The following is a 14,564-nucleotide window of genomic DNA, read 5'->3' on the forward strand; positions in this document are numbered from 1 at the left end:
TTCCGAAGTTGTTGGTACAGAAGCACAGCTCCTCTTGGCACCGCGATTGCCTGTACTACATTGGATGTTCAAAGGAAACATCCCCTCTACATGCACTTAAAAGTCAGACAAGAGGTTGTTCAGGGCTCTCTTCACACATGAGTTACTCTATGATTCAAAGAGTCTTTCCCTTGACAAGGTTTTCATGACAGAACAGGCTGAGGAAGAAGGAAATAAAAAAAGAGATAGATATAAAATGTGTCAACATGACTACAGCAGATCCTGTGAAGAATATTTCTCAACTCAAATCATTACCAGGAAATATATCTGATAGATGTTAATAAACAAGCAGACTTTGATCTGGTCAGGTCCTGGGCCATGAGGAGGGAGATGGATGCATATGGTATTATGAGGTCTGTTGTGTCTCAGAAACTCACAATTCAGGAGGAAGCGTGTGGCTGTGGAGGGGACCATGAGGTCAGTTCTGTCTCTGGAGGTGACAGGCCAGCAGCAGGCACATGGCTGGGAAAGTACATGGGTTGTCATGTCCATTCCACCTGAGCACATGTGGGACAGTAGCAGGCACATGGCTTGGTCACATCCAACTGAGAAGCTGAAAGGCGACAGCTGTCATGTGGTTTAGAAGATCCTGGTGGGGTTCCTGCTCTCTGGTCAGGTGAAAGATGACAGGAAGGCCTTTGGGTTGGGTTCCCTGCTGGGAGGGAGGTTTCTGAGGTAGTAGAGTTTTCCTTGGTAGTGGGAAACATCACTGAAGTTTGGGAAATGCTGGGGTGGGAGCAAGGTGGGGAAGCGAGATGGGTGCTACAGCCTGCAGGGAGAGAGGGGCAGGAGTGGGACAGGGTAGAACAGCCTGTGTTGAGGATGGCCAAGGGCGCTGGCAAGGCTGGAAGGTGCCCACAGAACCCAGGTCTTTGTCCCCTCGTGTCATGGATGAGTGTTTTAGATCACTTAAAGTATCATGAGGAAAGGTATTAGCAAAAAGTGATTTTAATGTGAATTTGCAACAGTGTGACTTAATGAAATTTGATGGCAAGTTTCACTCTAGTACTTACTACATGGAAGAAACACAGGAAGGAAAATTGAGGTAGAATCCAGTTAGAATGATTTACACAGAGACCGAAGATGCAAAAAGATAAGGGAGACCCTTCCATTGTGTCATGAGGTTCAGATGGGGCACCCTTACTTTCTAAACTCCTCCTCAGAGAGGAGTCTAGGTGCAGCTAGATCCAATCTTAGTCCTAGACCTGGTCAAGGGTTTATGTCTGATGGAATTAATATAAAGAGTGAGGAAAATATCTTGTTGACTTGTTATGCTAATTTGTTGGGGAAGCAGTGATTATATATCCCACAAAATTTTGAGGTAGCAGAAATTTAAGATGTATTAACACTATGAAGGTAAACCACAAAATTAGGTTGAATGATTTTTGGCAATACTTAATCACTAGCTGATTATAAGGGTGATTTAATAAAATTCATTATAATCAACATTATAAAGTTTCCTAAATCAAATAAACACACACACAGACATACACGCACAGAGAGGTACAGAGTTTAACGTATGATAGTAAATTATTGGTACCAAATGATCACTGAAACTTAGCAAAATCTAATTGTAGTTAATTTCTCACTAGTCCCTGTCATCATTTCTCAGCACAGACCCTTTCTCTTTGTCAGCATCTATCAGCAGATGATCTTGGAAATCTTGATGAAATCTGTTCTTTGAAATCCTCACAAAATGTGCCCTAAGAGACATCCCAGCTCAGAGAATGATACTGGGGCAAGCCTGTTGCCATCCTGGAGAGCCCAAAGGGTCACACTTAGGGTCACTATTTAGAGGATCACAAGATGATTGTCTTTGGTCAGTATTTTTTTCATTTTGGCCACAATTCTTGTCAGGTAATTCTGGTACCTCCCAGAGCAGGCTACAATCCAGGCAGCAGGAGTTTCAGGTACAGTTAGGAAGCGCCTAATAGTCCTAACGCACTGTAGTTATAACCAGGACAAGAAAGTACCAGATTATCCCAACTGGCTGCACTTGTAGTCAAGATAAACACGTGCCAGATCATCCCAGCCCACTGCACTTGGAACCAAGACAAGAACACAATGTTGACTGGTGGCCCGGGGGGTCTGTACCACCACACCTTGACTATGGCAGTTGCCTATGAGAAGACATGTCCTCATGGCAGCGGGACCTCGTTGCCTCCTCACAGCCCCATGGGGAAGCTGGAAGTTATTGTGCCCTTGTTGTCCTTTACTTGGCATTGCAACTCCCTTATGAGGACAGGCCGAGAGAGTTGGGGTTGATCAGCCTGGAGAAGAGAAGGCTCCAGGGAGGCATTATAGCAGCCTTCCAGTACTTCAAGGGGGCCTACAGAAACGATGAGGAGGGACTCTTTATCAGGGAGTGTAGAGATAAGATGAGGGGTAACATTTTTTAAATTGAAAGAAAGTAGATGTAGACTTAGATTCAATACAAGGAAGAAATTCTTCACTGTGAGTGTGGTGAGACACTGGAACATGTTGCCCAGAGAAGTTGTGGATGCCTCCTCCCTGGAAGTTCTCTTAGGCAAAATGTTCCAGTGTCTCAACTCCATCACAGTAAAATACTTTTTCCTTATATCAAACCTAAATCTACCCCATTTCAGTTTAAAACTGTAGCCACTTGTCCTGCCTCTACAGGCACTGATAAAATTCTCAATCCCTCTTTCTTGGCACATGACCACTACATTTTCCTCTGCAAACACCTTGGAGGGTTCCCAGACTTCTCCCAAGATGGCGCTTGGAGGCCTCAAGCACATGACCAGTATAGAGAGGCTGAATGCCCTGGGCTTACTGGTGTGGAGACTCTGGACAGAATAAGAGTAGCCCAAGAGTGCTTAAAGAGAGGTTTCAGAGATAGTGGAGTTTTTCTTCATAGCTTAAAACAGCATGAGAATGAAATACTGCCAGAAAGCGCATCTGGGAAAGTCCAGGCTGTACACAGGGAGAAAAAGTGTTCACTCCAAGAGCAGTGCTGCAGTGTAACAGATCACCCAGAAGGAGTCTGGATCAGTACAAGGCTTTTGGAAGATTTCAAAAACCAAAACCCAACATTTCAAGAAAGATCCAGGGAGGACGGTGAGATATCAGTAAAGGAAGGCAGATGCTCAGGTAAGAGCAAGGTGACACAGCTGGATGGGTGTCTACAGCCTGCAGGGAAAGAGGTGCAGGTGATGCAACACCATAGGAAAGCCTGTGGTCAAGGTGACAGAGGGTTGCGGAAAAGCTGAAAACCCCAAAAATGTCAGCCTCTTCCTGACTTTGGCTGTGGCTGGTGTTTCTGCCCCTGATGCCTATGAGGAGGCACAGTCCCCTGCAGCATTGGGGCCTCATTGTCCCCTTGTCCCTACTCAGGAGCCTGGCAGGTGCACATCTCCATCGCCCACTGCCCCAGGAAGAGCCCTGAGCAATGTGTGAGGGACAGGATCTCCCTTCCCAGGGGCTGGCGGTCACGGCTTGGGCCTTTTCTTCATGGGGTCAGGGGTCCGTGCTTTGGCTTCATGAAACACATGCAGGTTTCCCCAGCATCAGAGCCACCTTTCCTTTGCTTTTCCCTACCTGCCATCTCTGCCTTCACATTTCTGCTCTAACTGGAGCCTGGGGAGGCTTTGTCAACAGTGTCCCTCAGTGGGACCCATTAAAGCCACAAGAAAATTTGGAGTTTGAATCTAACTTTGACTTCCTCAGAGGTTTCTTCAGCAGCTTCTCAGTGTCTGAGGTTCATGGACTCGACACCAAACCCACCTGAGGGGTCATTAAAATGCCTTGGGCTGGTCTTCTGCTGCAGAGCTGGGCCGGGCTCCTGGGACAGAGGGAGCTCAGGGCAAGTGGGCAGCGCTGCAGAGAGACAGCTCTGCCCAGGAGCAGCTCCTCTGCAAAGCGCAGCAGGGCTGAAGGCACTGCCTGCAGGTACCGAGGGCAGAGGATCCGAGCACAGAGAGTGGAAAGGCAGATGGGAGTGTGAGGATGCTGAGAGCTCCGTGGAGGAGAAATCTTTACAGCCTTTGACACAGTAAGTCTCTGGGTTCAGGGCAATGCAGCTGCAGGTCATGGAGGGATCTGGTGAAGCTGGTACAGCTGCCAGGAATCTCCCTCCTGTCTGGAGGAGGAGGACATGCTCCAGAGCAGGGCTTCCCTGCTGCACTGTCAGAGGGACAGGCCATGGCGGCTGCCTTCTCCCTGGGATGGCTGCAGGGGTGTGAAGCCACGGGTGCAGCCAGGGGTGTCCAGGGCTGTCCTTCAGAGCAGGGTCCCTGCAGTCCAGGGGCTGTGTGCTGGGGCAGGGACTCTGCCACTGGCCAGGGTCAGAACTCAGCCTGCCGGGGAGCTGCCCACAGCGTTGTGGGGAGAAGAGCTGTGGGGGGAAGGAGAGACCCCCAGCAGGGCAGGGTCCTTCTGCTGTGGAGAGGGTGCTGCGTGGGTCAGGGCTGCTCACAGCTCCAGATCACTCCTAGGACATTGGCAGAGGCAGCAGTTCAAGAAGCAGATGAAGGCAGGGGCTACCTGGAAGGAAAGGTGCTTTCTGAAGTCTGTGCTTTTTTTTCCTGCTATGGTTGTGGGGTATCGTAATGCAGCTGCAGGTTTGGACAACACGGGAACACTCCTACAGCATTACCCTTTAGGGAGCAATAGGTATTTTAGGAACATGATAAAGTTCCTTCAAGCATTTATTTGCCTACAGAAAGTTCAGTTATCTCGTCAGTGTTTTCCTGACCTGCTCCTTAGACTTGCACATACAGATATGACCCTGTGCAGAGTCCTGCTGCCAGGAGGGGTGTGCAGGGCAGAGCTGAGCACACAGCGGGTCAGATGGGGGCAGTGAGCACTAACAGCGAGGAGATAAGGGGAAAGGGAAACAGCTCTTGGTAGGTACAGCTCTAGGCACCAGAGGCATTGGCTGGGAATGAAACAGGCTGACAGCAATGGCTGGGTGGGGGTGGTATTCAGGCACCTCCCTGTTAGCCGTTCCCTGAAAGAGCTGTTTATGTAACAAGCCCCCCTGGTCTCCTCCCCCTAACAGCAGACCCTCTGCCCTGCAGACCCCGTTTCCAGAGGAGGAGCTGTGTCCTCTGCAGCCAGAGCTGCAGCAGAGGAGACTCTCACGAGTGCCCATCTGTCCCTCCCTGGCCTTGCCTCCCTTGGCAGAAGCATTGGGGCATTGCTCCTTGGTTCTCCACCTGCCCCTGCTGCTGCTGCTCCTGTTTTCAGGCTCTCTGGGGATGTGGCTTTCAGCTGCAGCTCAACAACTGGCCCTGCAGGTCCTGCCATGCAGATGTGTCCATAGGAGCAAGGTGCCCAAGCCCCCTTCTATCCTGCGGGTCTCTGGGTAATGCTGCCCATGGGCTGGGGATAAAGCTGGCTCTTTCTCCAGACACCCTGTCTTCAAGGAACCAAAAAGCTCAGAGATCTTTTCTGGGGAGGGAAGTTTTCAACTGGATTCCTCTGCTCTCAGCAGCATCCAACTTCATGTCAAGGGAACAGCTGGGTGTGACTCTGCACTAAGGCTCTGCCCATTTGCAGCCCCGGACTCTCTATGCAGCACTTGTAGCGCAGCAGAAATGTCCAGGCTGTCTGCCTTCAGAACGCACTGCTCAGGTAGGACAGGGCAACAGGAGCAAAAGCAAGAAGAGCAAAGCCCCACAGCTCGGCTCTGCAGCTGGGGGCACTGGGAGGGACAAGGCTGAAATCTCTTGAATTTCAGGAGTGGAGTTAAACAGCGATCACTGCGGGTTCCTCTCTGCCTGTTGGGGCACAGCAGGACTGACTCCTGCAGAGCCCACAGCAGAATCCCTTGCTCCCCACTGCCCCCTCAGCCAGCAAACACCAGAGCTCCAGTCCGGGAGCTGCATGAAGGTCTTTCTGGAAGGACAGGGACTGTGAGGGGTGGTGATTCTGTCAAGTTTTAGACAATAACGTCAGTCTTAAATCTGAACTGCATTTTTCTCCTTGCACAGGCCCCATGCCCAGAGGAAGCAAATGTCCAACAGAAGCTTCGTAACTGAATTTCTTCTCCTGGCATTCGCAGACAGACGGGAGCTGCAGCTCTTGCACTTCTGGCTCTTCCTGGGCATCTACCTGGCTGCCCTCCTGGGCAACAGCCTCATCATCACCGCCATCGCCTGTGACCACCACCTGCACACCCCCATGTACTTTTTCCTCCTCAACCTCTTCCTCCTTGACCTGGGCTCCATCTCCACCACTCTCCCCAAAGCCATGGCCAATTCCCTCTGGAACACCAGGAACATCTCCTACTTGGGATGTGTTGCACAGGTCTTTTTCTTTCTTTTTTCAATCCAAGCAGAGTTTTCCCTTCTCACCATCATGTCCTACGACCGCTACGTTGCCATCTGCAAACCCCTGCACTATGGGACCCTCCTGAGCAGCAGAGCTTGTGTCCACATGGCAGCAGCTGCCTGGGGCACTGGGTTTCTCTGGGCTCTTCTGCACACGGCCAACACATTTTCACTACCACTCTGCCAAGGCAATACTGTGGACCAATTCTTCTGTGAAATCCCCCAGATTCTCAAACTCTCCTTCTCACACTCCTTCCTCAGGGAAGTTTGGCTTATCGTGGTTAGTGTCTCTTTTTATTTGTCATGTTTTGTTTTCGTTGTGATGTCCTATGTGCAGATCTTCTGGGTGGTGCTGAGGATCCCATCTGAGCAGGGACGGCACAAAGCCTTTTCCACGTGCCTCCCTCACCTGGCTGTGGTTTCCCTGGTTGTCAGCACTGGCATGTTTGCCCACCTGAAGCCCCCCTCCATCTCCTCCCCAACGGTGGACCTGGTGGTGTCATTTCTGTACTCGGTGGTGCCTCCAACTTTGAACCCGGTCATTTACAGCATGAGAAACCAAGAGGTCAAGCATTCCCTGAGGAGACTATACAAATACATATTATTCCAGCATTAATAAGGTGCCCACCATCCTCATGTTACTGCCAGGAATTCAGTAAAATCCCAGCCTGTCTTTTGTCCTTCTGTTTATCTACATTGTATTTATTTCATACATGTGATAATATTAATTGCAATTATAGAGTATTTATCTATCTTTTTCAGCTTGAAAACTTTTTTATTTTTCCTGTCTTCTAAGCATAATGTTCGTAAGGAACAAGGCTCTTTGCATTGCTAAAGAAGCTTGAATATCATCCTTTCCCTCTCCATACATCTCTTAGGTCTCTCTGGATCTGGGGTACAGCCCCAGCAGGCAGAAGGGATTCAGAAGCCAAGGACCTAGCTGCCCCATGAAGGAGCAGCCCCAGTGCCCCTCGGGGCTGCCCCTCGCTGCCTTGGCAGGCACTGCCTCTCTGCTGCCTGTGAGCTGGGACTGCTGCTTCCCTGCAGTCACGGCCAAGGGCAGCAGCAGGACGTGGCCTTTTCTGTGCTGGGCTCTCCTTACTTCCACACTGTCCTGCTGTGCCCTTGCATTTGTGTCACCCCCAAGCTCTGGTGTAGCTTTTCACACTCCCATTGTGTCCACAGTAGCACCCCTGTGGCTGCAGGCAGGAGCAGGCCATGTGAACCATGGTGTCAGAGCTGGCCTCCATGTCAGCACCACCATAACCAAAGGGACTCCTCAGGGCAGGGTCAGAAGGCTGGATGCTCCTTCCAATGCTCGAATACACCCAATTTTTTGTTCCCTCCAAAGGAATTTTACTCTTCTTGGGTATATGATGGGTTCAGGGGGACAAGCCCAGAGTCCCAGGGGGACCAAGGGCTGGACAAAGACCTCCCTTCTTGGTTGCACATGTCCATGCAGACAGCAACTTGTCTTTGATTTACCTGCCTGGCACTGTCCCACCTGCAGTGGGGTTGATGGCAGATGCCGTCCTGGAGAGGAATTGGGTGTTGCCAGGAGAGCTGAGGGGATCTCCAGGGCCAGTGTGTGAGCCTGGGGGGGGCAGTGTGTGGTGCCTCATAAAGTGAGTGACCATCCAAGGTGGAGTCTCCTGGAGGAAAAGGTGAACCTGAGGATACCATGGGCTAATGAGGGCCCTGAAATGCCAGAAGGGGCTGTGAGGAGCCAGAAGGCAAAGGGGCACAAGACTGGAGAATGGTTCAGGACATCTTTGAGAGCCATGGTTTGGATCTATTGAAGCCCTCCCTTGCCTTTTGTGCTTTTAGAGACACCCCATTTTCCTGCCCAGCCCCATTCTTGACCCTTGAGCCATCCAGGGAAGATGAAAAGGCCTCAACAGCAGTTAACCCCATCTGCCTGGGTCTGGTCCCCACCCCAGCTAGGACAGGTAGTGGAGGGTCACCCCGTGTCCCCAGGGCACCATAGTCCCCCTGCTCTGCAGAGCAGCACTGCCAGCTTGGGACCCGCAGGCAGCACAGGGACAGAGCCAGGAACGTCTGGGCAGGCCAGCACGGATACACTTATGTGGGGAAAGGCTCTCTGGGGAGCAGGGATGTCACTGGAGAAGAGCAAGGGAGCATTTTTGTGCCTTCAGGGAGGAATCCATGAAAAAGAGAAACCTCTTTCTGGAGATAGGTGGGCAGGGCAAGCTGCTCTGTCACCTGGCCATGACTCTTCTGCCAGCCTGGGGACAGAGGATGACACTGAAGGGTCACAGTCAGTCTGTGGTGCCTTGTTTCAGGATCTTCTGGACCTGAGACCAGGAGTCCTGCAGTTTCACTGACCTCCATTTCCTCATGCCATGGTGAATGTTCACCCTGGATCTGATGCAGAGACCCCTCTGCCTTCCAGCTTCTGCTGTGCCCTTCCGAGGGGCTGGGGCTGTGGGATGAGTGCCCAGAGCTCTGCAGTACACTGCAGCCCAGACTGGGCTTCTCTGTGGGGTTAAACTGGGGAGCAGGGAGGGGAGAAGGGAAGAGCTGGAGAGGGGCTGGGCTGGGCAGGAAAGTGCACGAGAGAGGACACAGCCAATGTTAGCTGAGCTGTGTGACGATGCAAGGAGAGGACACGCTGCAGTGGGTGTGTGGTGTAGACCCAGATATCATGGAAGGGAGCCGACATATACAGGCGCAGGAAAGAGGAGGCCGGTCTGTGCCCTTTGTGGCATGGACAGACCGACAAGGTCCCCATGGCCTTCATCACCTCCAAGCCCCTCCCATCGGCCATATTCCAGCACTCACCCCAGTTTATGGGTGGTTTTCCTCTGTGCCCATCTCCTTCCTCCTGCTGGTCTTGGTGCCTCTGTTGGGGGAGGAGCCAGCCCTGCCCCAGCCTCTCTTCTTGCCCAGACCTTGGCAGACCCCAGACCAGGGCTGTCTGGGAACCCTTTTCTGGGACAAATCTGCAGCTTGTCTAGGCCCAGGCTCTGGGGGGCTGTAAAAGCAGGACAGCCGGTGGCGATGGATGCTGAGGTCTCCTGTAGGGAGGGTCTCTGGTGCAGAATGTTTCTCCACCCCAAACACACCCTGTCCTGGGCAGTGTCTGATGAGGGGGCCATGGGGGCATGTGTTGGGCAGTGGGGCTGCACTGGTGCAGGGATGGGTCCCAGGTGGGGGCCCATGTCACAGCGATCAGGAAGTGGAAGCAAGGACAGGCTATGAAGGAGGAATTTAGAAATATGACCTGAGCTGAGGGCATGTGTTTAGGAAAGACAAAGCTCTCCTGGAGCTGACGGGGGCTGCAGGCAACATCCAGAGCAAAATGAAGACCTTGTCACTGTGTTTGCAGTAAAAGGCTGAAGAAGGCCCATGCGAGTTGCTGCTGAATGGGGAGGGGGTTTCACAGCATCAGAGACAGATGGGGATGAGTGACTCAACGTCACCTTTGCTCTAGTCTTTCCTGAAAAGGTCTCCCAGGCCTCTGCTCAGTGAAAGGGCTCCTACTGACACGCTTCTTCAGCCTGGAGAAGGGATGGCTGAGGGGTACCGCACAGCCAGGGGGGCCTCACCTTCTTCACCATGAGGCTATCCAAGCACTGGAACAAGTCTTGGTCCCCCTGAGAGACTGTGAAGTCCTCCATGCTTGCAGGTTTTCAAGACCCAGATGGACAAAGCCCTATAAAGCTAAGAATCACCATACGCCTGACTCTGCTTTGACTGCAAGAGGACCCTGGGAGGCAATGCCTCAGACAGCTCTACATTACCCCTACACCTCACTGCATCCAGCTTTAACACCCCCAAAGGCCATTGGTCTGCACTTAGAAGCTGCTACTGGTAGGTTCTCGGAATCAGGGAAGCTGAATGCCACCTGTGACTGAAATAGATTCCCGCTCTTCATGGACAGCAAGGAGTTTCTCCTTCTGGTGCATTCCCATGCCATGTGGACTCCACCTGAAATTGGTCTCTCCTTGTTTTAGAAAACCACTGTTTGGGTGTGAAGTGCAAAGACTTGGACAATAGGCTCAAGCCAGAGTTGACCTATAGATGAATCATGTATATTTTATAACTGATAACCATTGTGCTAACAGGTATTATACTAAGTTATAACAAACCACCTATTCTGATGTAAAAGGTGGAAGTGTTGAAACCTGAGCAACAGGCTCTGAGCCAAAACTGCTAACTCAGTATGGAGTCATTAGTGAAATATGCACAGAAGATGTAGCTTAAACATAAAACACGTCTATCTTGAATGTATCCTTTGTGTGTGTGAGCAAGATAACAGGGCCACAGAGACAGTCGTCTGGCCCTGTGACCTGGTGTGTGACCTTACTCATAAATCAACTAGATAAGCAGGGAAACTCCCTTAGCTTCTCCCTTGAGCCCTGGCCAGGCTCTGGGGGGATCTAATGTGAGATGGAAACCAGATATTTCTGCTTAAAACAAAGGTGCCAGCTATTCTGGCTTGCTGATTTTTAGGTATATAAGGCTGGACCCACTCACAGCGGCTTTGGAAGCCTCACCTACAGGTGGACGCACTGCGTATGATTTCCCACTGGCTGGGACAGGCTCTCCGAATCCTCACTGTAACCGGGACTCCCCAGCGACTGCGGATCTGGATGATGGTAACATATACAAGTGGTGATGTATCTTTCCTAATCACTATTCTCTCTCTCAGGCAGTAATGATTTGATGCATTACCCTGTATTTTCCTATTTGTTTGAGTGCACTACTCTGTCTTTTCTTACTGTATGTTTTCTGTGTTATTCTGTTATATTATTTAGTTATTTCTAGTAAAATACGCCTGCTCTTTTCACTCTGGTGTCTGAGTTTAATTGATATCCCTAATCAGCAAAACAGGGTGTCTGTCCAATCTTGCTCGTACAGGCTCCTCATGCCATTGATGGTGGGTCATCAACTTCCTCCATTGTAATTCATCCTCATAAAAATTGAAATCACTTGGTTCCCTCATCGTTTGGGCCTCCAGGCACCTGCTCAGCCCTCACACAGCCCGGGTATTGGCTCACTCCTGGGCACTTCTTTCCAGGTGAGCCCCCTCCAAGTTGCAGTCCCAGCTGTGGTTCTGAGGGGAGATGCTGCTTGGTGTCAGGTCTGCTCCAGAGAAGACAGGGCTGAGCAGGGTGTCCATGAGCATGGCCTGCCCTCCTGCCTGCTGCAGCTGGTCAGGGGGCTGGAACAGAGGTGTCCTCACAGCCAGTACCCAGACAGGCACCTTTCCCCTGCCTCACCCTTCCTGTTTGGACACAGGCAGGTGATGACTGACTAGGGCTGCACTCTGATACTCATGAACAAGGCAGAACTGGATGAGGATGTGAATGCTGAGGGCAGCCATGGCTGCAGTGACCATGGCAGAGGAAAAAGGCAAACAGCAGAATGACAGCCTTGGCCTGCAGCACAGCACATTTCACATGGTTCAGCATGTGCTTGGCAGGATCCTGGAGAGCCAAGATCCATGAAGCCCTCTTAGATCTTCAGGATAACATCAAAGTACAGAAACACCTCAGTGTGATGTTCTGTGAGTTAAACACATACTAGCTGGTGGGGATGGACAGGGATCTTCTAGATGAATAATTCACACACCAAGAGGCATTGAAAAGGGTTGGAAGAGGAAACAGGGTGTCCAGGAGGCAGATACAGACATGGTCTTGGGTACAGGGATGCCGGCAGGAAAGGCAATAGCACAGCTGGAGTTGGAACTAGCCAGGAATGGGGAGAGCAACCAGAAGGTCTTCTGTATGTTCACTGGAAGAACAAGGAGTCGGATGATAAAAATAGAGTCTCGTGGTGCATTGAGACGGGAGGTGTAGTGGTAACATCCCGGAAAATGCTGAGGTTTTCATTATGTTCCCATCCTCTTCTCCTGGTAAGATCTGCCCCCAGACCTCCCTGGTCTTTGAGTCTCCAACCAACATCTGTGCAGGCAGGGCTGCACCCATGGCAGAGGAAGGTGTGTCTGGGGAGCACATGCACCACTTGGGCACACACAGGTACAGGGGAGCAGAGGGATATGACCAAGGGTGCTGGGAGAGCTGGGTGGGATCATTGCAAGGCTGCTCCTGGTCACCTCTGAAATGTCAGGGCAAACAGGGTGGGAAATGGCAGACATTGCACCCATTTTCAGGCAGAGAACAAGGAGCATCCATGGGACTACAGGCTGGTTAGTCATATCTCAGTCCCCAGGAAGATGATGGAGAAAATTCATTTTTGTAATTCCTTTGTCTTCACCCATCAGCTGTTCTCTCTGAGATGCTCTGGGGTAGGTGATGTACCCACAGGGTGCTTAGAAGGGTGACCCAGGACCTATGGGAACCCTTCTGGAGCATTCCTTCATCACCAGGAAAAGGATTTCCAGACACCTCAGTGAAGACAACTCCTTTGTCTTCATTGACTAGGAGGGGAAGTCCAGACAACTTGGATTTGACATAGATATCTGCAGGGAGGTGTCTGATGTTGGGGGAGACCAGTCTCCTCCCTTTCTTCACCTAAAAAGGAGTCACACTTCATGTACCCTGGAGGCAATAAAAAGAGAGTGTTCATGGATGATCCAAAGACCCATATGAGTAGACACTGTAACACAGATGTGTAGAGACAAGTGCAAATCTGGCCACCCAAACCCAGGGTGTTTCACTGCAGGTGGTCACCCAGCTTCCCCGTATCAGGTGAGAGAGCCTGCCACCTTAGTGGTGACTCTCTTTGTGCAAGGGGTGAGGAGTGGCAAGGATGCTCCTGGGTGGGGAGTGGTTTTAGTGCGTTGGGACCTCTGCAAGACATAGAAATATCTGTATTTTATGCTGCAGGCCTGAGTATGATAGAAATGTTTAAAAATGTCAATAAAAATGGAACAAAGAAAAAAAGAGGAAAATAGAAGAAAAATGAATAGTTTCTCAATAGAACTTTCAGCTTTTTTACATTTTTTGGTGTTTATTTCATCTTTAATACACTTTGATATATCTGTCTTTGGGGCATTTCATGAACATATATTTAATTACAATTTTGAAAGACAAAAATATTTCCAGAACCAGGGTGGGATATAGCTACAGGGACACAGATGCCCTAAGTCACAGGGAAAAAGATGCCTGGTGGCAGTGCAGGTGTCCTGGGCCCCTCTGCCCGGTCTCTACCAGCAGCTCCCGAGGGAAATACATCAGAGACACCAGGGCATCTGCAAGGGGCAATCGATGTCCATGGTCAGACAGCTGAGCTCTGCCTGGAAAGGGGAACAACTGCCTGACACTTTTCAAAAACACCTGAGCACCTTTTCCTCAGCTGAGATGACTGAAAACTTTGAATACAGTGATGATGTTTTTCCACCATGACCAAATGGGAATTTCTCGGAAGTGTATTAAATGAAACTGAAGCTCTGAGCTTCAGGGAGTTAGAAGCCTGCCCTTGTCTTTCAGCAGTCTAATTCTCTCTTCAGCCACCTCCTTCATTGTGTTCATATCTCTCATTTTCCCATCGATCTGTCTGAAACATTGCTAGTGAGGTTCTCCCCTGGGGATGGTGAACCTCAGTGGAGGCAGCTTCCCCTTAGCACACAGTTGAGCAGTGGGGGTTGTTGTTTGTTAAACTTTCCCATGTTTTCCTTCTGTTTGTTTGCAATGAAGAGAAATTCTGCTGTGCCTGTGTGCAGCCAGGTCTGTGAGGAAAGGCAGTGGGAGCTGGTGCAGAGGAGCTGTAACCTCCAGCTGCAGCTGGGGTGGAGAAGTCTGATGTCAGGAGAAATGCTGCAAGTCCCAGGGGGCCGATGGGAGAAATGCCCAGGCTGGGGAGGTAAGAAATCAGGTTGTCCATGCAGTGTCTGACCTCCAGAAGGAGCTGGTCCTACCCCTCCTGACAGCAGTAGGAGACCCCCTGCATCAACATCAATTAAGAGAACACTGCCATCACTTCTTTTATAAAATGAAAAAGTAATACAAAACACCTAAAATTTAAAAATACTTCTGTATTAAATGCTCAGTGAAATCCGTCCCTTTACGTGCACTCCAGAGACGTTTCCAATTAACTACCCAGGTCTCGAAGACTGAAGGAAATAACAGCAAGAGACATGGCATTTTGCATTTTAATGAGCCCCATGGTGTCTTTGGTGCTGAGACCATGAGCCTCAGACACTGAGAGGAGCCTGAACCAACGGCTGAAGAAGTCAAGATCAGAAGCAACGCCTACAGTTCCAAGGAGTGTTAATGGGTCCCACTGAGGGCCATCCCCAACAAA

The 14,564-nt window shown here is 50.6% G+C and overlaps 1 protein-coding gene and 1 long non-coding RNA gene across 2 annotated transcripts in view; both read left to right on the forward strand.

The window, feature by feature from the left end:
* Window positions 1-14,564, forward strand: part of LOC141937094 (uncharacterized) — a 786,032-nt gene that overhangs the window by 51,717 nt on the left and 719,751 nt on the right. The window lies entirely within an intron of this gene.
* On the forward strand, window positions 6,016-6,948 carry LOC141937120 (olfactory receptor 14A16-like). Its single transcript, XM_074854555.1, has one exon. The coding sequence runs from the start codon at window positions 6,016-6,018 to the stop codon at window positions 6,946-6,948; it is 933 nt and encodes a 310-aa protein (XP_074710656.1).

This window comes from Strix uralensis, chromosome 37 (assembly GCF_047716275.1).
Source record: "Strix uralensis isolate ZFMK-TIS-50842 chromosome 37, bStrUra1, whole genome shotgun sequence".
Classification (NCBI taxonomy): Eukaryota; Metazoa; Chordata; class Aves; order Strigiformes; family Strigidae; genus Strix; species Strix uralensis.

What these genes read in the sequence shown, in the direction of transcription:
- LOC141937120 (XM_074854555.1), top strand. Translation starts at nt 6,016, where the DNA reads ATGTCCAACAGAAGCTTCGTAACTGAATTTCTTCTCCTGGCATTCGCA.